This window comes from Rhizophagus irregularis, chromosome 7 (assembly GCF_026210795.1).
Source record: "Rhizophagus irregularis chromosome 7, complete sequence".
Taxonomy (NCBI): Eukaryota; Fungi; Glomeromycota; class Glomeromycetes; order Glomerales; family Glomeraceae; genus Rhizophagus; species Rhizophagus irregularis.
Genome location: NC_089435.1, coordinates 1,323,198 through 1,346,468, shown reverse-complemented (window position 1 = coordinate 1,346,468; position 23,271 = coordinate 1,323,198). Strand labels below are relative to the sequence as shown.

The 23,271-nt window shown below is 25.3% G+C and overlaps 5 protein-coding genes across 6 annotated transcripts; 4 read left to right on the top strand and 1 right to left on the bottom strand.

Moving 5' to 3' along the window:
- Positions 1-6,911: 6,911 nt before the first annotated feature.
- OCT59_027109 (uncharacterized protein) lies at positions 6,912-9,592 on the bottom strand (the record flags this gene model as incomplete). 2 transcript variants are annotated; one of them, XM_066136723.1, is made up of 2 exons in its annotated part: positions 7,351-9,592; positions 7,285-7,288 (listed from the first exon to the last, which is right to left on the bottom strand). In XM_066136723.1, the coding sequence occupies exons 1-2, from the start codon at positions 9,000-9,002 to the stop codon at positions 7,285-7,287; spliced, it is 1,656 nt and encodes a 551-aa protein (XP_065993184.1). In that variant the 5' UTR covers positions 9,003-9,592. The 2 variants fall into 2 exon arrangements, with proteins under 2 accessions (XP_065993185.1, XP_065993184.1); XM_066136724.1 differs by having other exon boundaries at positions 6,912-9,592.
- Positions 9,593-13,025: 3,433 nt separating this feature from the next.
- Positions 13,026-14,708, top strand: OCT59_027108 (uncharacterized protein; the record flags this gene model as incomplete). The annotated part of the gene is made up of 4 exons (XM_066136722.1): positions 13,026-13,282; positions 13,369-14,414; positions 14,506-14,534; positions 14,619-14,708. The coding sequence occupies 4 exons, from the start codon at positions 13,026-13,028 to the stop codon at positions 14,706-14,708; spliced, it is 1,422 nt and encodes a 473-aa protein (XP_065993183.1).
- A 1,299-nt stretch (positions 14,709-16,007) lies between these two features.
- Positions 16,008-17,661, top strand: OCT59_027107 (uncharacterized protein; the record flags this gene model as incomplete). Its single annotated transcript, XM_066136721.1, has 1 exon — positions 16,008-17,661. The coding sequence occupies exon 1, from the start codon at positions 16,417-16,419 to the stop codon at positions 17,659-17,661; it is 1,245 nt and encodes a 414-aa protein (XP_065993182.1). The 5' UTR covers positions 16,008-16,416.
- A 1,907-nt stretch (positions 17,662-19,568) lies between these two features.
- Positions 19,569-20,783, top strand: OCT59_027106 (uncharacterized protein; the record flags this gene model as incomplete). The annotated part of the gene is made up of 1 exon (XM_066136720.1): positions 19,569-20,783. The coding sequence occupies one exon, from the start codon at positions 19,569-19,571 to the stop codon at positions 20,781-20,783; it is 1,215 nt and encodes a 404-aa protein (XP_065993181.1).
- A 607-nt stretch (positions 20,784-21,390) lies between these two features.
- On the top strand, positions 21,391-22,985 carry OCT59_027105 (uncharacterized protein). The gene has a single exon (XM_066136719.1). The coding sequence runs from the start codon at positions 21,405-21,407 to the stop codon at positions 22,869-22,871; it is 1,467 nt and encodes a 488-aa protein (XP_065993180.1). The 5' UTR covers positions 21,391-21,404; the 3' UTR covers positions 22,872-22,985.
- The last annotated feature ends 286 nt before the right edge of the window (positions 22,986-23,271 follow it).

The window sequence follows — 23,271 nt, the reverse complement described above, 5'->3', positions numbered from 1 at the left end:
TAAAACTGAGTACATCATCAATATCACGAGTGCTTTTAATGTCTGCAATGTCTACAAGGTCAAGACCTACATGGTAGACAAGGTGAAACGAAATTTATGATAAACACGTAAAGATACAAATGATAAGACTACCTCCAACGCAAACGCCGCTGGTTGCCGCTACGTAAATACGCCAAAGATGTGTCATACATACCTTGGATTTGTCATTGGTCCCTTCTCCTTGACCTTCTAATAGACTCTCTAAGAACGTGTTGTTGCTCTACGATTAAAACTGAGTCTTCTAACCATTTTTGCTTAAAAACAAAGTTACACGTCACTTATACCATCAAAGGTGGTCACTGATACTTAGATTATTTTTAGTGAAAATGATGCTTCAAAACTTATTTCATTTTCCAAAGTCGAAAAAAAAGTATCAAGAAATTTTTTTTAAAATTTTTTTTTTTTTAAGTTTCGACGTGTCAAAACTTACTGTTTTCAGTATTCCGAACATGCCAAACTACAAAAAAAATATAGGAAATGTTAGTAATGTTTCCTCTAATAATTTTTTTTGATTTGCTTATTAAAATTACGCCACAATAAAGTTTGCATAATAAATACGCGTTTGCTGTAATTTTAATGATCCGACATAACCTGCTGACTAATAATCAATATGTCAATGAGTATCGATAGTTATTTTTAATATTTAACAATAGTTCATGTTTAAAGGGGAGTTAGGACTATAAAATGTAAATGTAAAATATATGAAATATAAATATAATTTATTTTATTTATTTTGAACTTGTTTTATGATAAAACATAATGTAAAATTTATAAATTCTTTCTTTTATAATTGTTTTTTTAGTTTATAACTAGCAGCTTCGCACCGAGACCAATGAGTTTGTTTAAATAGAAAAATTTATATTATAATGTAATCATATCGGCTGATTGGAAAAACCAAGCCAATTAATATTTAAGCTCAGTTTATTGATTCATTATATAACTGATGGGTTACTTAATGTAAAATATAAAATTATAGGGGGCTTTTCTGATCAGCCGATATGTACTAAGTAAGTTAAAGATGGTTACAGTAGTTTTTTGTTTTAATTTTTTTTTTTTTTTTAACGAAGTCAACTTTATTTAGAAATAAGAAAAATTACAAAAAAGGAAAAGATCTACATTATATAACATTTAGTAAAGAACACGATCGAACTAGTACTATAATATTATTAGGGACTTAAGATTTTATGTTCAAAAGAACTATCTACCATCCTGCTCACCCAAATAGGTTCACTAAACTATCCGCATAACTACTACTATTCGTATGGACTTCGGTAATGTTATATAAAAACTCACCACAACTCCTTTAATTACTACTACAACATCAAAAGATAATAAAAATAATACTACGAAACACTACCGTAATCAACAATATTATAGTAATCTATTGTATTACCCCCAAAATAAATATGACTTTGAAGACTTTGTAGATTAAAGTATTTCTTATTTTTTGATTTACGCGTTTTGTCAATAAACTGCTCTTTACCAAAATGTTGTTTTTTAACATTTTTATCAATTCCCAAACCTCTATCAATTTCATTAAGTTTATTACACCTCACTTTCCAAAAAATCATAGATTTATCCAAAATTTCATTCCTAAAATTATATGACAAAATTTCAACTTTTGATTTCGTAGATAATAATTGTTTAAAAAAATTAATTAACGAACAAGGAAAGAAACCTTTAATTAAATCTATAAAAGTTATGTGATCCTCTGATACTTCAAGTTTCCAAATATCATTGAGATTTTTAATATGTTCAAGAGTAATATGATTAATAGGATCTAAAATTTTATTAATTTCTAAAAGAAGCCAATTTTGTACTCCTGAAATTAAATCATCCATATCCTCTCGTCTTTCTTCACAAAACCAGATATGATTGAAATCTTCTTCATCCTCTTCACACATAGGACAAAACCTTTCTTTATATAATGAAAATAAAGTTCTTTTAATTTGTTCAATGCAAGGAAGTTCTTCAATCATCAACTGAATTTTGCGTCTTCTAATTTTTGATTCTTTGAAATCAGTGTATAATTTTTGTTTTTCTCCCAAAAAATTATTAAAAAAAATTGACCAATCTATTTCACATTTTCTATACTTATCATTTCTATTTAAATTTAAAAACCTTTCCAAATTTTTCGTATTGGTTGTTAATGTAATTAACTTTCTTAAAGATTTTTCTATAACTATGCCATTCCATTTGGGAATCCAAGGAAGATCATAAAAATTATTATAATTTAAATTAATTCCTAAATTTTGATCATTATGTGCCAAAGAAACAATATTGTCGACATAATTATTTAAAGAATCATCTGTATGAGCATTAACTTTAAATATATTAACAGATAAATTATTTTCTTTAATAATATCCATAATTATTTTCCAAAGAATGTTGTTATTACTAATTTTAAAAATTTGTCTAGTAACTAAAGTAAAATTATAAAATTTAAATTTTTCAAAATTACTAATAACGCTAGCACTATCTGTATAAACTGTTAAATTACTATTAGAAGGTGCTATTAGCAAAGTAATTAATAAAGCAAAAATTTCTGCACGTGTTGATGAAATCCAATTATTATAAGATGATATTAATTCCAAAATTTTTTGCAAGGACAAATTATAAAAAGTTGTTCCAAAAGTAGCTGATACATATTCTTTGGTAATATCTTTAATTGAACCATCTGTATAGCAAACAAAATCTTTAATGTTTGAATCATATAAAATTTTTCTTGAATCAAATAATTTCTGTTTATCTAATGATAAATCTATATATTTTTCAATAATATCTAAACTATTTTCATCAAAACGTAATTGATAATTATCATATGAAGAGTAATATAAAGGGTTTCGTTTAAAAAATTGATCATATCTTATAATATTTTCCATATAATTATGTTGTGCTTCCTTTAGAAGATATGCCTTATATCCCTTCCATTTAATAAGTCTTTTATATCTCACTTCATATATTTCAGTTTTCATTGATTCTATTATACATTTACCCTCTATTTGACCAATATTATATTCACAACCATTACATACTTTAATAAACAAATTAATTTCACTTGTGTCTGATATTCTTTTAAAATGTTCAAAAATATATGTAAAGGGCTTTTCTTCAATTATTTTTCCATAAATATTTTCAAAATGAAACATATTAAAAGATGTTATAATATTATTAATATGAATATTAATTGGTAAAAATTCATAACCACCCAAATTTGTGACTACATTATTATCTATATATTCCTCTTTAACATTATAATTTTTTCCATTAGTTGTAACTAAAGACTGAATTTTTTTATATATATTTGGCGTATTAACTACATTACTATTTCTATTATTACTAAGAGCAAATATCTTATTTTTTATATTCCACCATGTCAGAAGAGTTTTGTTATCAGGAGATAAAAATTGGTCCAAAAAGTATAAATTATTCATACGTAAAATTTTTATATTTTTCAAAAAACTTTCAGTTCCAACAATTTCCATAATATGACGACCCCTTCCTAATACAGTACTATTTTTCCCAATATTGTGTTTATTAAATTCTATACTAAAATTATAACTTTTCATTAATAATAAATTATTAATAATAAAATTATTTCGCAAATGTTGACCCATAAAGATTAAATCTTTATTAGAAAAAGGAAAATTAATTAAAGGATTGAAAGGTAAAAGTAGTTTATTTTGAATATCTACTAAACGAATTTCCATTATTTTTCCTAGAATTCCTTGATCATTAATTTGAATTATAAAATTATTAACCTTAGCTTGCAATTGATTATCAAAAATTGAACGAATATTATATAATAAATTCAATTCCATAATTATATTTGGTGCAGTTGAAGCTAACTTTAATTTATTTTTAAAATTTTTTCTATAAGGAACCATAATTTTTTCACAATCTTTTTCTGATAGTATTATCGTTTGTGTCCTATATTCGATACGTGGTAATATTACAGCATTAAAAATATAGGAACTAATTTTATCTGTTATGCATTTGTTCTTCAGCAGGTTATTACTTAAATTTTTAACTTCATCAAAGGCTTGTTGTTTGATAAAATTGTTATCATTATATATATTGAACCAAACACCCAAGATTCTAAGACTTTCTGTTTTTCCTTTAGGTTTGATTTTGATTTTCTGATTGCCAAATTCTAACTCTATTTTTTCATTAAAATTAAAATTCTTTTTCTTAAGTAACAATTCAGATTTTTCTTTATTTATTTGAATATCGTTAAGAGTATAGAAGTCATCAGCCGTTTTTAATATTTTTTCTAATTCTTCTTTATTGCCAGCTAACATATTAGTATCATCCATATATGCCATGCTGGTAATGTTTTGTTTTACTTCTACCTCTATATTTTCATATAAATTGATTTTCTTTTTTGCTTTTACACGATATCCAAAGTGTTCTTGCTGTATGGCAGTAAGAAGTGGATCATAATATATACACCACAAAAGTGGTGAGATTATTTCCCCTTGATCGATTCCAACCATTACATCATATGGATTACTTAATCCTCCTGCTGTAAATACACTATTTTTCCGTCCTAAAAATAACTCTTTTGTTAAATTAATAAAAGAACTTGGTATTTTAAGACGTTGCATAGCTTTTTCTAACATAAAAATATTAACACGATCATATGCTTTTGACATGTCTAATGATAAAATCCACAGTTCCTTATCATTCTCATTAGCATCTTGAATTATTTCATTAATAATCCTTAATGGTTCAAAAGTTGAACTGAAAGGCAATCCAGCAAATTGTAAACCTTTAAGAATTTTGTTTTTCTGAAGAATTGTTGATAATCTTGCATTCATTATTGATACCATTAATTTCCTAGCCGTTTCCAACAAAGTTATTGGGCGTGTATTAACTAGTTGACAACCCCATGGCTTTGGTTTCGGTATAGGATAAACATTAGCATATTTCCATTCTAATGGTATCTCTTGATTATTAAAAATTAAAATAATTAATTTTCTAATAATTTCTTTAAATTCTGGAGATGCGTGTTTCAACATTTCATTACTAATACCCGTAGGTCCAGAAGCTTTATTATTTGATAATTTATTTAAAGCTTCATTCAATTCATCATTTGTAGGCTCTACCATCAAATCTTTATAAATTTTATCATTAATTTCATCTTGAGGAAAATAAAATTTTGCCCAATATTCTGATAAAATCTTAGGTTGGTTTGTTGATCCTGCAATATTTTGAAAATGATCGTTTACAATATCTTTTATTTTTTCTTCATCAGTGATTAATTTATCTTCATTATTTTCTTTAATTAGAACTCTGTCTAATACAATGGATTTAATTTCACGTTCCATTACACTATTAATCATACGTTTTTGATTTTCTAATAAATCTTCACAGCGTTGGTCAATTGCTAGTTTAATTTTTTCTTCTTTGAATTGTAAAAGATCGTGATTATATAGGATTAAATAAATTTGATATAAATTTTTTATTTCTTCAAAAATTTCCTTGACACTTTTATCATCCTTAGGAATTTTATTCCAACAATAATCACTTTTTTCTCTTCCAATTTCCAATAATTTTTTTCTATATGTAATCCAATTTCTGATCACATGATTTCTTTTTCTTGAATCTTTAATTGAACGTCTGAAATTTATTAAAAATTTCATTACTTTATATGCATTAGATATTTTCATTGGGTTGACTTGACTTTTAGTTAATTTGATTTTTTCTATTGGAATACAATTTTTACTAGCTTGAACAAGACCTTTTTTGATCTTATCCCATATATGATTAATATTATTTTTATCGTTAAAATTAAATTTTAAAATTTCTGAATTTGAAATGTATTTATTAAGATCATTCTGAAATAATTCCCATTGCTCTCCATCCATTTTATCATACTTATAAACTTCTTTAAATCCTTCCTTCCGTTTGATATTAGCAATATTTCCAATCAAATCTTCTGACCATATTGAATACACTAACATTCTATGATCAGTATTAATTGTTGTTGTATTAACAATTTTGCATTCTTGTGTTTCTGAAAATAAATTTTCTGTTACCCAAATGTAATCTATTCTAGAAGGATTTTGATTTGTATTAAAAGGATAGAAAGTATTTAAGGAATGTTGTGATAAATTATCGAACATGATATAGAAAGGATCATAAAAATTTTGTTCATCTTCAATCCATTCAAAAAGTTTATGTTCTTTTTTCATTTTACGATTATTATTTTTATCATCCAGATATTTTTCATAATGAAGATTAAAATCACCAAGAAGAATAATTTCTGCATTTTGTGCTTTACTTTCTCTAACCAATTCTTTGATTTTATCAAAATAAATTTTAACTTCTTGATTAAAATTATCTAAAGTAACTCGTCCAGATTTTCCATAATAATTAATGATTCTCATTTTTTTATTTCCACTAAAAATAAAATTAACATATATAATTCTTCCTTTGAAGCTATTATAATTGACTATATGCCGTGCATAATTTTTCTTAATAATAAGACCTACACCATTTCCCCTATAATTAGTTTCCTCATTTGCAAAATAAGTAACATAATTATTTCTATAAAAATTAAAAGAATGTTTTGCCATTTTGTTTGATATATTAGTTTCTGATAGACCCAAAATAGTTATATTATATTCACCTAATATATCAATTAAGAATTGTTTTTTAACATCAGTTATACCTTTAATATTCAATGAAGCTATTTTAATTATATCTGATAAATTGAGTCGTTGACGTGTTTTCGGACGATAAATTTGTTGATTATTTAAATTTGAACGTGATTTTTGATTAACAGGGGAAGGATTATTATAATGTTTTTTCTTAAAAGAATGTGTTTTTTTATTGTTCATCATTAAAAATAATATTTAAAGGGGTATTTAATCCTCATGGGATTCATTATTGTCAATAATTTTATCCCCTTGAAAATTATTAACGTCATTATTATTGTCAGAAGTAAAATATTCCATAATTTTTGAGATATTTTTACTCATAGTTGATAAAGCATCACCGAATCTATTAATTTCGTTATTTTGTTTGTTTAAACTATTTTCTATATCTGAAGATCCTGAGGCTTCAAGTTGTTCATTATCAACTCTTGATCTTTTGTTATTCTCATTTTGTAAGGCGATTGTACTTCTATCTTGATTGACTTTAATATTTTTTCCTGAACTTGTTGTAGACTTATTTTCTTTATATTTATAAAATTCAGATTTAATACGATAGTTTTCTTGTTGGATTTTTTTGAAATCATTAGCTAATTTATTCAAATTCTCATTAAGTTGTTTAATTTGCGTGAAAATTCCTTGATCAAGTGACTTTTCATTAACGTTATTATTTCTATTACGTGAAATATTTTTATTCCAATATCTATTAATATTTCCATTATTATATTTAGAATAATTATTTGAATTATTACTTTGCTGACGTTTTTCAAATGAATTTTGTTTTGTTACATTTGCATAACTGCCTTTTTTAAACTTCTTGTTATTTTCTTGACGAAACTCCTTAAGCTTTTGCTTTCTATTCATTACACGTGGTTTAGCAGATGGTTCAATATCACACTTACTAATTAAATGATCAAAGGAACCACATCTATGGCATGATTTTTCACCTGGAGTTCCCCAATGAAGCGTTCTATTACAAAAAATAATATTTCTTTCTGCTGCAATACCTATATCTTCATCATTTTCATAATAAACTATTGCATAATTCAATGGTTTATTATTATTTGGATTACGTGGTATAAAAATATACTTAGGATTGTTAACTTCTAAAGCTTCATGTATATCATAAGCAGTTGAATTCCATGGTAATCCAGTTAATTTAACTGTATACATTGATCTTTTTTCTATTTCATCTTCTGACAAAATTTTTGGCACAATAAGTACTTGATGTTTTCCAATCCATTCTGACCATATGCCTTTGTAAAATTTTTGTAGACTTTCTTCTTTTTTATATGTAATAAAAGCTTGAATATATAAATTTCTAATTCTGGTATAAAAGCCATTTTCTTCTATTTCACCATATTTGTTAAATACAGCTCTAATTTGATAATTAGGAATTTCAATTGGAATATTTATAACTTTAATCGTTCTACAATTTCTATCTTTAATTTCTTCTTCAGTAAAAACTTTTTTAGTTTTTTGATATGGTGTAAATTTTATTATTTCCTTAACCTTACTATTAGTACTCGACTCTGCATCTTCACCATTTTCATGTGACTGTTCATCATCAATAATATCAATTTCTAGATTAATAATTTTATCATAATCATTTTTCATGATTGGTAAAATGATAAATTCGGGTTCTTTCTTATTTAAGATAACTCCCCCGGCCAGGGTAACATTAATTCCAGCTAGTTGTTTTCTCAAATTAAACTTTTTTTGAATAATATTGTTTCCTGGAATAGAATCTTTTTTGATTTTAACTAAAATAGGTTTAGCCTTATTAAAAATTTCTGAATGATTATCACTAATTATGTCATTAGTATCACCATTTTTCTGATTATCCTTATTAAAAGATTGATCATCTGTTTGATTATCAATTTTTCCATTGTCGACGATCATTTCATCATTTTTTTCACCATCAATTGGTGCATCTAGATTTTCTGGTGTTACTTGATTATCTGTATTGGATTTTGCTGCGCCACCGCTTTCAGATGAAGAAGCAAAAGTATCTTGATTAATATCCATATCATCAGTAGTTTTTTCAGTAGATTTATGTTGCCTAAAAGACAAACGAGGTTGTTTTTTCTGTTGTTTTTGTTCAACTTGTTTTTCTTTATCTTTTCTTTTAGTTTTACGAGAACTTGCAGGTTGCCAATCCTGAATAATAGGATTGATATTGAAGACTGGTTTATGTATCGAGTCTTGAAGAGTTTGCTGTTGTCCTGGTTTGTTAACTTCTTTATCTTGTTGCTGTCTTGTACTTGACCGAGTGGCGTGGACCCTAGGTTGCGACCCTGACATCTCGAACAAGTTAAAACTTAATAAACTTACTCTTAAAATTGAACTTTTTCCTTTAAAAATTCCGCAGTAAAAATGGTCTTGAATACAAAGAAGAAGAAGTACCGTACAATTCTGCAGTAGTTTTTTGTTTTAATTGGCGATAGTATGATTTTGAAGTGGTGATCATCCTGCATGACCTTCCTTATTCATTCACTTTTTCGCTTAATTTGTAGTTTGTCCTCTGATCTTCATGCAGATTTTCATCTTTTTGGGAATGCACCATGTGAACTTCGTAGTTGAATCTTATACTATAGCTATATAGCTATATAGCTATAGCTATAGCTATTGCTATTGCTATTGCTATTGCTATAGCTATATAGCTATATAGCTATTGCTATTGCTATAGACGTTGTTATTGCAATATTGCAATATTGCAATATTGCTTCTTTGATATCATTAGAATAAAATTACAAAATATTCATTTTTGTGCCACTTTTACTACATATTAACTTGCGGCATCAAGCAATAAGTTTTATATTTGTATTTAATTTTGTTGATCGTTATTGATTTTCAAAGAAATAAAATATTCAAATATATTTCTTTTTTTCGTTAAAAAAATTAAAACGTGTAGATGATCATGCAGATCTTGTGATAATCAATTAAAAAGTGTTAGACGAAATTTTTTTTCAAAAATTTAAAATTTTTTCTTTTTTTATAAAACATCATAAATTTTTTTTACATTTTTTTCTATTTGTAAGATTAAATATTTGGATATTACATAATTACAAATTAAATTTATAAGACTTTCTTTTAGAAAATAATGTGATATTTCATAAAAAATATTTTTTCTTACTATTTTTATTTTAAACTACTTGAATTTATAATTAATGAAAGAATTAATTTAAAATTCATGTTATTTCAAATTTTTGTCAACTCAGTTCTTAATTTTCATATTACATTTTTTTTATATAAAATTTTTTTAAATTAAACTTCTTTTCCAAATACATTATAATCTTCACTTTGGACAAATGAAATTAACTTTATTTATTAATTAAAAGTTGTTCAGGCAGGTTGAAACCACTTGAATATTAATTTTCATGAATGTAGGTGTAGTGCTTAAAGAAGATTGCATTTTTCTTGATAATATTAACTCTCTTTTCTATTTTTTTTTAATTTAGAGCGTAATATCTCCACTTTGGACAAATGAAATCAACTTCATTTATTAATTGAAAGTTGTTCAGGCAGGTTGAAACCACTTGAATATTAATTTTCATGAATGTAGGTGTAGTTCTTAGAGAAAATTGCATTTTTGTTGATGATATTAACTCTCTTTTCTATTTTTTAATTTAGAGCGTAATATCTCCACTTTGGACAAATGAAATCAACTTTATTTATTAATTGAAAGTTGTTCAGGCAGGTTGAAACCACTTGAATATTAATTTTCATGAATGTAGGTGTAGTGCTTAGAGAAGATTGCATTTTTGTTAATGATATTAACTCTCTTTTCTATTTTTTTAATTTAGAGCGTAATATCTCCACTTTGAACAAATGAAATCAACTTCATTTATTAATTGAAAGTTGTTCAGGCAGATTAAAAGCACTTGAATATTAATTTTCATGAATGTAGGTGTAGTGCTTAAAGAAGATTGCATTTTTCTTGATGATATTAACTCTCTTTTCTATTTTTTTTAATTTAGAGCGTAATATCTCCACTTTAGACAAATGAAATCAACTTCATTTATTAATTGAAAGTTGTTCAGGCAGGTTGAAACCACTTGAATATTAATTTTCATGAATGTAGGTGTAGTGCTTATAGAAGATTGCATTTTTGTTGATGATATTAACTCTCTTTTCTTTTTCTTTAATTTAGAGCGTAATATCTCCACTTTGGACAAATGAAATCAACTTTATTTATTAATTGAAAGTTGTTCAGGCAGGTTAAAAGCACTTGAATATTAATTTTCATAAAATTTTATTTTTTTGTAGCTGTATTAACTTTAAAACACTTATTACAACTTACGTCATTATTTTATTTATTTATTTTATTTTATTTTATTACTAGAAGATACGTCATTATTTTAAATAATAAGAATTAATTTATATTATTGGCTAATTATAATCACATGATACTAAGGATTTTTTTTATTTTTATATTTGATTTAATAATTTAGTAAAATATTATTAAAATCAAATTCATATAAATGCAACTAATATTAATAATTGTAATTTAAGCAGTAAATTCATTAACCAAATCGTGTAAATTCTATGCTTAAATTATGTAATTTCTGTGATCAAATCAATATAAATTCGGCATAAATTATGGTCAAATCATGCAAAATGATACATTTTTGTGATATGGAATTGTGCATTTTTCCGTATCCCTATATAGATTAGAAACATTATTTTTAAGAAAAAATTGTATAAAACCTTATTAAAAACATGATTTTTTATAGGTTTAATTATAATAAAATTTTATTATTTGGTAATATTTTACATACAATTCAATTTATTTATATCAAAAAATTTTTTTAATTATAAATGTTATGTTTGGGGGACGAAGTCCCCTGGCAAATCGCATATTCTAGTTATGGTAATAATTAGTTAACAAAAATAATAAAATAATAGGTATTAAATTATATGTAGTTAGTTAAATTAATAATTTAAGTAAAATGAGTATCAAAAGTATTAAAAGAATAATAATAAATGAAACGAACAAATTTTAATACATTTAATTGTTCAAATATTTTTCCCAAGTTGGTTATAAGTTTAAGATTGACGTAATATAAATAATCAGAAATAATTATAAATTAATAAAAATATTTGCAGTATTTTCATATAAATATTAAAGTTTTTTCGAAAATACTTCTAAAAAATCAATCAATTTTTATTGATAATTATTTTTTCACAATTCCTTACAATTCCTTAATTAATCCGAATTTCATTCTACACTCAAAAAGTCAAATCATTAATATAAATAAACCATTTGAATTAAAATCTTTATTCAAAAATCTGGTAATTATCTAGAGAATTCCGGATATGGATTTGATTATAATAATCTAATTATTAAATCAAAAATTTCTTCAATTAATTAATTATAGAATAATATTGTAAAAATTTCAATTTTTTTTTGATTTTTATGAATTTGATAATCAAACTATTTATCCAGCGCTCAATTTAATTGAAAAAAAAAATCTTAATTATCTTTCTATCAGCGTCGGTCAATTTTCCTATATGCTATATTGATTTTTTTTAAAAAAATAATGATTTTGTAAATATATTAAATATAATATTCTATTTCTTTATTTAATGATAAAAAAAAATTGAAAGAAAAAGAAAAAAAAATTTAAAAAAAATTTGGGGGAAAGAAACCGGTTTAAAAAAAGGGAAATTTCCGAAAAAAAAGGAATCCGAAAAAAAAATAAGTACTGAAAAAAAATTCTGAAAAAAAAGGACAATAATTCGGTCCAAAAAATAACAATACGGTCTAAAAAAAAAGATCGAAAAAAAATAATATAAAAAAAAATCGGTCTTAAAAGACCGAAACAATGGTGATTATTTAAAAAACAATTTTTCAGTTTGGGAAAAATTTAAACCTAAACGAGAAAAGAATGAGAAAAAACAAAATTTTTCGGTTTGAAAAAAAAAACCAAAAAAAGCTTGATAAAAAAAGCTCGATTAACGCACGACGAATCATTTGTGAAATTCTTAAAGATCTGCGGAGTTCGTAACACACAAACTGTCAACATTAAGTTAATGAAAGGTTGTAACTCGTGACGTAGCTCGATATTATATAAATTATTATAAAATTTTTATGTGAGAATCTACAGTGACGTTATTAACGTAACTTTGTTACGGCAGTTACGTCACTGTTACGTCTAATCTGCAGAATAGACAAATAAGAAAGCAGAATAAGGAAAACCAATCGGAAACTGGGGCATAAATTAGTAAAATGATCAACAAGCTGCAGCGGAAATTATAATACTAAATTTCAACAATATTGTGTTAATACTTTTTCATTTCTTTTTTTTTAAATTTTATCAAATCATGAATAATAATAAATTTTTAACGAAATTATCACAAAATTTACTTGATATTTTAAATGATGAAGAATATTATGATGTTACTATTGAAGTTGGTAATGATCCTTATATAAAGATATTTCGTGCTCATATGGTTATCTTACATTATCGTTCTACTTATTTAAGAAGAATTTTATCAACCAATAAAAAGAAAAATGATGGAACTTTGATACATATAAAATTACCAAATATTTTACCTGAAATTTTTCAAATAATATTAAGGTAAGGATTAAAGAGATAAGAATTAAATTTAAAATTTTGAAATATTGGTCATAAAAAATATTTAAGTTTTACGCTTATTATTTTAGATATATTTATAGTGGAAAAATTTCTTTGGAGAAATATGATACTTCGGATATAATCAAAATATTAGTTGCTGGAAGTAAACTTGGTCTCCAAGAATTAATCACTTATTTACAATTTTTTTTGATTGAAACTAAGGCAAATTGGATGGAGCAAAATTTTGATTTGATATGTAAAACAAGTTTTGAGAATGATTATTTATTGGAACTTCGAAAATTTTGTACTGATTTAACGTCAAAAGAACCAGATAAGATATTTAAATCTCTAAATTTCTCTTCAATTTCAGAAAAACTTTTGGTTTCACTCATTCAAAGTGATAATCTTAAAATGAACCAAATTCAAGTATGGGAAGGTGTGCTTAGATGGGGACTTTCTCAAAATCCAGGACTTCCTTCTGATCCTATAAATTTTTCAAAAGAAGATTTTAATGCTTTGAAAAATAGTTTACAACGTTGCGTTCCGCATATTCGATTCTATGATTTAACTTCTAAAGAATTTTCAGATAAAGTGTTACCTTATAGAAAAGTTTTACCAAAAGAATTATATAAAAAATTATTAAAATATTTTTTGAATCCCGATAACCAATCAATTAAAACATCAAAACCTCGTATTACTATTAAGAAAATTAATATTGATTCTAAAATCATTACATTTCAACATGCTGAATTAATCTCAAAATGGATCGATAGATTAGAAAATTCGGATGAGACAAAAAATATATACAACTTTCAATTGTTAGTTCGTGGAACTCGTGATGGATTTACAGCTAATAAATTTCATGAAACATGTGATAATCAATCTCACACTGTGACAATAATTAAAGTGAAAAATAGTAAAGAAATTCTTGGTGGATATAATCCAATTGAATGGAAATCTGATAAATCTTATGGTATTACTAAAGAGAGTTTTATATTTTCTATTAAGAATAGTCATAACTTTGAAAGTTATATTTTAAGTCGCATAGAAAATGAAGAATGTGCTATACTTAATAATAATGCTTTTGGTCCATCATTCGGTGCGTATGGTGATCTTAAAATACATGGAACCAGTGGTAAATGTGTTAAATGGGATTACAAAAAAAAAATCAGAGAAATTACCGATATATTTTTTATGGAAGAATATGAAGTATTTCAAATTATAAGATAATTATCATTTACAGTTGTATTTTAAAGTATATTTATTTTATTTATTTTTTAAACATGACTTAAAGTCGGTAATAACGAGGATTAATATATATGATTTTAACTTTCAATAGACTCTTCTAAATCAAATAAAAAAGTCACGGGATCCGTGGTATAATTTAGGACCTCATTTTATGATCAGTGATAGTAAAGAAAGTTACTAATTTTCTCCCATGTTTTATAATTACAAAGTTTTAAAGCCGCTGGGCAGAGTACAATTATAACATGTAAAAAAAAAATCTCTCATGAAACAGTTTCCGAAAAACAGAAACGATTAAACTAGGCCAAGATTTTCTTAGCGCTTATGAATATAATAATTTTTCGCATTTTTGTAACAAACTTTTTGAAGTAAACCCATCATCATTAGTGCTTTTGGATTATGGAGTTGTACCGATATTTATTAGGATATGGTCTTCGGCGGTCTTCCATTTCTTGGTGCTTTATTTTTCTGAATTTACATAAGAAAAATTAAAATCTAAACTTATGTTTTACGTATAATATACCCTAAAACATTTTCAAGTGGTTACGGATTTAGATAATAATATCTTTATTTTCTTTAAATTCATATTATACCATAAATGTACAAACTCTTTTTGAAAAAATTTTTTTTTTTTTTTCTTACTTGACCGTTATTGTAAACATTAGCAATATAAAAATTAAACGAAGTAACTGCGTAAAAAATCATTTGCTAAAAATTTTCACCTCATAAAAAATGTCAAAAACTTTTTTCGATCTCTCTTAGTCTCTTAGTCAGAATCAAGTTCCTGTTTGATACATATGTATATATTTTGATTTAATATTTCCTCTAAAAATCTAAGATTTTTCGCATTATGACGTCCTGCTGGATAAATTCTTAATTCACTAAACATAATCGTCAAAATTAGTTTCGGCCCGTAGCGGTTTTATTCGGTATTATCTGGTATCTACGGTTAATTTAGGTTGGAACTACCAGAATTAATACAAACTTTTGAAATAATAATATATTATAATAATTTTTTCACGCCATAATTTCATATAGGTTTTATCCGGGAACGAACCACTACGTCAAAAATTCGATAAAATAAGAAATTGTAAACAGAGAACCGGAATTATGAAACCGGATTTTTCGACAAATGACATAACAAATTATCTGATTTTCTAATTTTTCAATAGTCAATACCTCCTTATTGGGTTTGGTAGACCAAATCAAATTCCGATTTTGTTTATCTAATCCAAATTCCCATGCAGAACTACTTTCTTTTTTTAGACAACAAATAAATTTGATAATGAGTTATTTAAATTTGGAATCAAGTTTCAAAATGATGTACAATAATATTACCCGTTATGTGGTCAATGTACGTTATGTGGATCAATAACCATATCTGGTATCTCATTAAACAACCAATCAAATTTTTTCTTATTTATTATTATTATTTTTCGGATAAAGACATAATAGGCACTACTAGAGACCAAAAATGTTCAACAAGCCCAGGAATTGTTCAAAAAATTTTATATAAAAAATAGATAAATTAAAATTAAATGATTCATTTTCTGAAACTGCTTTCGGGTTTAACTTGTTATATATTTTATGTCTCATAAAAAGGAAATGGTGGAAATGGTAACAATGGCGATAATAGTAACAAGGTTATAACAACAATATGAAACAAAGGTGTAAGGATATTGATTGTATTTATTTAAAAAATTTGTACAATGTTAAAATAATTGAAATCAAGTTTTAAGTCGTTCAACCAAGTAAAACGTTTGATTGACAGCCACAGTTACAATATTTAGTTACACCATTAGAAATTATTTAAATACCGTACAAATTATTTCTCATTTTTCTCATTCATTACATTGCAAATATTTTATAAATTTTATACATTTTATTTAAAAATGGTACAACTTCCTATTGATTGTATGAACCAAATTCTTGAATATTTTACAAATGATAGTCGAACTTTAATTTCATGCTTATTAGTAAATCGATATTGGTGTAAAGCAACCGTTAGGATTTACTGGGAAGAAATTAGAAATTATAAAACTTTGATCGCTTGTCTTCCGAATGAATCAAAAGAAATCTTAAATAATAATGGAATTTTAATTCCAACTTCAAATCCCCTGTTTAATTATGTGTCATTTTGTAAATCTTTATCATTGGGTGTAATTATTTGCAATATTGAGCGATTTCTTAAAAAACAGATGGTTCAAAATATAAGTGATAGTAAAGTTATAGTTTCACAAGAAATATTTAAACTTCTTATGAGCCAAATATATTCTTTAAAAACATTAAAAACTTTGGTTCGATCAATTGAAACCCCACTTTTTACCTCATACCCCGGAGCGAGAGACTGTTTAAAGAATATTTCAGAATTACAAGTTTATTCGAATTATAATCCAGCATTTTTTCATCAGTTATCTCAAATATGTCATAATATACGATCGTTAGAAATAATAATCATAACTTCTGTATCGAATGGATTGTCAGATTTAATTTCCGCTCAACAAAATTTAAAACATTTGCAATTAATTCGAGATGGTTATAGTACAGAATTGAGAGGAATAGAAACCTTAGCAGAAGTTATCCCTAATAATTTGATTTCAATAGATATTTATGGGAGGAGAGGATTTCCTCAAGTGCTATTAACATGTATTCCTAGTCTCATAAATTTACAAAGTCTTACATTAACATTTTATATTAAAGGTTTTTTTGAAGAATTACAACATGCTATTTTTCCACAACTACAAACCTTGGAATTCAAATTTGAATGTCCAGAGGACGACTTATTGATAAAGTTCTTGGAAAACAATGGCAAAAATCTAAAAAGATTCCATGTCCAACGGAATGGCCACACATTAAATTTAGCAGTGATAGATCTTTGTCCAAATCTTAATTATATTGCTACCAAAATTATGTATGATATTGAACCAATATTAAAATTGTTTATTAATAGTTTTCAATACTTAAAGTATATTGATGTTTATTATGAAAAATCAATATTTACGAAAAATAATATTACTGTCATTACGAAAGGTTTAACTAAGAATTATTTACCTGAATACTTACCTCATATTTCCTTTTGCAAAATACGCGGTGCATTCGAATTCGATATTATACACCGTAAACGAAAATTTCTTTGAAAACGCTAGTAAATATCATTATGTAGATCACATAGCAGATAGCTTAAACTATATACTGTATATAATAAAATTATAACTGTATTAAATTAGACTTTACTTAGTTTGTCTTAAATCAAATCATAATAAAAAAATTGATTAGTCATACACATTTTAAGCCATCCGTCCTATAAGCCAATTTTCTTTCCTTGAAAAAATGTCAGAAAAAATGTCAGGATATAGTAGTATTGGAAGAATTGCGAGAAGATGTCGAATCTTTATAATCTTTTTTTTTTAAAAAAAAATACAATTGTAATTACAGATGTAATAAAATTCACATACCGACTAATGGATTTAATTCGTGAAGAGAAAGGATTAATTTTAAATTGTATTTGAACTATTTCATAAAAGTAAACTGTTACTAATTTATTGAAAATGTTCGTATAAAGTATAGAAATCACATAATAAGCGCTAGTAAGGCTAGTAAGGCCGCAAATACGTAATGAGATCAAAAATATAAAACGTAAATCTTAATTTGCCTTAATCGAATCGGATCCTTATTAATAAATAGTTTAATAATTTCACATTCTACGCTGTTTGTCAATTTTCTTTCCTTTTAAAAAAGTCAGAAAAAACGTCAGAAAAAGTGTCAGAAGACTACGTACACAATGACATAATATACTAATATTGGAAGAATTGCGAAACGATGTTAAATCTTTATATCCATGTCTTTTTAGTCAATAGAACTTGGTGCGAAACGGCAGTGCCAATTTTATGGAAGAACTCTTTTAATAAGCAACATAACATAGCCGATAATGCATGTGTAGTACTTTCACATTTAGCAAAAGAATCAAGAGATTACTCAGATTAGAGTCACTTTATTAATGTATTTTTACCTCTTAAATAAATAGTGAATTTTCAGATTCGGGAATATATTAATTATTTGAATTACGGCTGATTTCATAATGTAGGGACACTTAGCAAATTTTAAAGAACTCGGAAGTATTCGGTAAAGCCACCATTCTCCCAAAATTAGCGTATAATTTTTATTTTATATCAAGATTTACAGAAAATTTCCGAGTTCTTGAAAATTTGCTAAGCGTTCCGACCTTTTTGAAATCAGTTGTAATATAAAAATCATTTATTATATGAAGACCGATATGCAGTACCTACTGCGCCACAAAAAAATGCAAGACCGGGACCGACCGGTCCAGGACCGAGTAGGACCGGTAGGATCGATTACCCATCCTTAATCGAAAATTAACGCAACCATAATGATACTAATTATATATATTTTTAAATCTATAAAGAAAATTATTAATTAGCAGAAAATTTTTTTTTTATGAGGATGGTAAATAGAAAGCAATTGATAAGAAAATGCATTTTTTCCTCCTTTTATTTAAATCATATGAACGACAACTTTTTTTCGTATCAATACCGTACATTATCAAGTCTGATGTACCAAAATTAATAGATATTAAAATTAATAAACGTTTATAAGTTAAATATATATGCACTCGTTTTTTATTTGTGATTAGTAGGATTTCAGATAAAATATTTATTAATTGACAAATTCCATGAGCCAAAATTTAAATTTGCATAAATTAATAAACGAACGAATTTAGGAATAATAATTTACCAACATAAATGAGTTAGTAGTCGGGTGATGAGAAGAAAATTTTTATTTGGTGTACAACTTCGGTAAATGTATATAATTGAAATGATTAAAATTAACGACCGGAGTCATATAATATTAAAATCATGTGATAAGATGTACCAATCAAAAACGATTAGGAAAATCCTTCTACCTCATTTTAAAATGTTACACAACTTCATAAATAAATTAATACGCCATGAACCTAATGTAACACATAATGAGATTTTAATTCTTGTCTCATTTTTTCCCGTTATACTGTTAAGTTTTATTCAAAATGTCGCAACTTACTGGTGATTGTATTAATGAAATTGTTGAATATTTAAATGAAGATAAAGTTAATTTACGCTCATGTTTATTAATAAATCGACTTTGGTGTAAAATTTCTGTCAGGATTTACTGGAGAGAAATTAGAAATCTTAGCGCTTTAATTGCTTTCTTCCCGGATGAATCAAAAGAAATCTTGTGTAAGAATGGAATTACCATTCTAACTTCGAATCCTCCAGCTTTTAATTATGCTTCATTTTGTAAATTTTTATCAGTTTATGAAATTAATTGCAAGGTTGAGAAATTTCTTACAAAACGACATATTACTCATCAACATTTAAAAGATAGTAAAGTTATAATGATGAAGGAAATATATAAATTCCTTATGGGACAAATTACTTCTTTAAGAAAAGTAGAAATTATGACTTCATTCAACACTACACTTTTTACATCATATCACGGAGCAAAAGATTGTTTAAAGTATCTCTCAGAATTAACCTGTTATTCTAATATTAGTCCTAAACTTTTCTATCATTTGTCTCAAATATGTTACAACCTACAAACGCTAAGAATAAAATTTAACGAATTTATTTCAAATGGATTAGAAGAATTAATTTCTGTTCAACGAAATTTAAAACACTTGTTTATTATGCAATCTGATATTTGCGTAAAATTTGCAAGTATATTTGCTTTGATAGCAAATGTTCCTAATAATTTGATTACATTAAATATTTATAAAGGAAGATGGATTTACAACATGTCATTATCATTCATCGCTAGATTCACAAATTTACAAATCCTTACATTAACATCATTTAATAAGCATTATGAAGATTTTAATAAATTACAATATGCTATTTTTCCACAATTACAAGTTTTAGAATTTAAACAAGAATGTCCAAGGAACGAATTATTAATAAAATTCTTGGAAAATAATGGAAAAAATTTAAAAGAATTATACGTTAAAGGTAATGATAATTCATTAAATTTGGCAATAATTAAATTCTGCCCAAACCTTATAAAACTTTCTACTAAAGTTAAAAGAGATTGTGCAGAAACAATAAAATTAATTCTTAGTAATTGTCGATATTTGGAAGGAATAAAGATTTTTTATGAAAAAAAAATTGACATGATAGGCGCATACAATGCTAACGTGACAGGTTTACCTAAAATTACCTTTTGTAGGTTAAATCGTCATAGATATTCATATTATTATTATCATTAAGGATTAGGCTACATTGGTGTAAATTATTTTTTATTATTATTATTATTATTATTATTATTATTATTATTATTATTATTATTATTATTATTATTATTATTATTATTATTATTTATCATTATCATTATCATTATCATTATTATTATCATTATTATTATTATTTTATAAATTTATTTGTATTTAACAAGAAGTTGTATATATTAAATAAATTATTTACTATATCTTGGGTATTATCATATGACGTTTAAATAGTAGCGTAATCTTAATAATTTTATATTTGAATTTTTCATTTACTAGTACAGTATTATAAAAAACCGGAAAACAGTTATAAAATATGCATGACGGTAATCACGGTATATTTCTTTTTCATCCCGCTTCCCGCTTCTATAAATAGATTTCACTAATAAAACATCGCCCAACACGTGATCACATGAAACAATAATTGTGTGACAAATAGGATTTTGACTAACCAAAAAAGCAAGTCCCCGAGAAGTACCAAATAAATTGTACATACGGCCTTACTTAATTTGTCTAAATCAAATCAGATCCTTATTAATAAGTAAATAATTAATAGTCGTACACATTTTTTACGCCATCCGTCATTTTCTTTCCTTTGAAAAAAAAATGTCAGAAAAAATGTTATGGCTATGCAATGACATAATTGTACTAATATTGAAAGAATTACAAGACGATACAAAATCTTTATATTCATGTCTTTTAATCAATAGAACTTGGTGTAGATTGACAGTGCCAATTTTATGGCAGAATCCTTCTAATAAGAAAGGTTACATATCCTATAAAGTATGCAATATTCTATTTAATGTAATACTTTCACATTTATCAGAAGAATCAAGAAATAATTTGAAGTATCAAGGAATTGATCTTTTTAAAGAAATATATCAACGACCTTTATTTAATTATATTAGTTTTTGGAGGCATTTAAATTTATATGTCCTGGAAAATATAATGGAAAATGTTTTTGCAAAAAATTTTGAAATGTCTAAAAAATCTATTATAGGAAATGAAATAATGAAATTGTTTATTAATAGTGAAACAAAATTTGTTTCTCTTTCTATCCCAAAAATAAACTTGTGTCATATTTCAGGTTCTGAACATTGCTTTTCAAAACTTGAATATCTTGATTGTGATTATACCAATAGCAATATTTTGGAAAAATTGGCTATAATGAATACATCAATTAAACAATTGATATTTAATTATAAGTACGACAATATCAGTAATCATGGAATTAATAGATTAATTAAAGTTCAAAAAAACCTAAAAAGAATCAGTCTCAACCTCAACTCAAAAATGCCGAGGGATGAACTATTTTGCAAAACACTTGAAGAATCAATAATAAAATGTGCAGATACTGTCCAATATTTGAAAATAAGTTGGATTCCTGTCCCAAAATTTTTTTCATATTTAATAAATTTAGTAAGTCTAGAAATAATAAATTTTACTGATAGAATATATTTGAATTATTTAGTAAAAGGAACTTTTCCTCTTTTAAAATCTTTAAAATCTTTAAAAGTAGTAGATGTTCCAGCAAATATTTGTAAAAATATAATTGATAGTACAAAAGGAAATCTCATTGAAATCTCTATTATTTATCAATATCATCAATATAATCCTGATGATAATGGAAAACTTATCCAGAAAATTTATCAAAAATGTCCAAATCTTAAATTTCTTGAGTTAACATTGTATAAAGAGAATATTACAGAATTCAAGAATTTATTAATTAACTGTCAATCTTTAATTAGTTTGGAAATTATTGATCATACTATTAAATGGAATAAATTATTTGAAGTATTGAAATTTTCACCGATTAGTTTATTTAAGTTCAAATTTTCTACTGAATTTAAGGTTTTGTATCTTAATTTGAAATATTTAAAATTATTTCTTGATAATTGGAATGATAGAAATCCTATGTTATTACATTTAAATATAGGCTATTTTTTCATAAGGAGAAGTCAGCAACTACAACAGTATGTAAAGCTACGGAAAAGATTAAATGTATTTTTACAAGAATATAAGGCAAAAGGTATAATTAAAAAGTTTGATATTGGGAGAAAAAAATATACTTAGGAATTTAAATAGTTGAAAATTATATTTAGTTAGCTTAATATTTTTGATATACAGTATATATATATTTCTTTAAATAAAGTATCATATCTATTTAAATGGTTATTTTATATTGAACTAATAAGATAGTTATAGATGAATAAAATATTGACCCATGGTAAAACTTTATATTATCAAGAATTGAATGCTAAACATACTAAACGTTTGCAAGTTAAGATTATGGGAACCTCGTTGAAGTGGATATTCTTCTTCCATAATATTATCCGAAGAAGAACACCCTCGGTACTTTTGGGAAAATGTGACCGTCAGTGAAAAATTATTCACGTGATTTCCCTTACCCGAAGTAAATGAAATTTTTTCAGCCTTCTGGTTCTTAGAAATAAATCTTACAACCAATTATATA

What these genes read in the sequence shown, in the direction of transcription:
- OCT59_027105 (XM_066136719.1), top strand. Translation starts at nt 21,405, where the DNA reads ATGTCAGAAAAAATGTTATGGCTATGCAATGACATAATTGTACTAATA.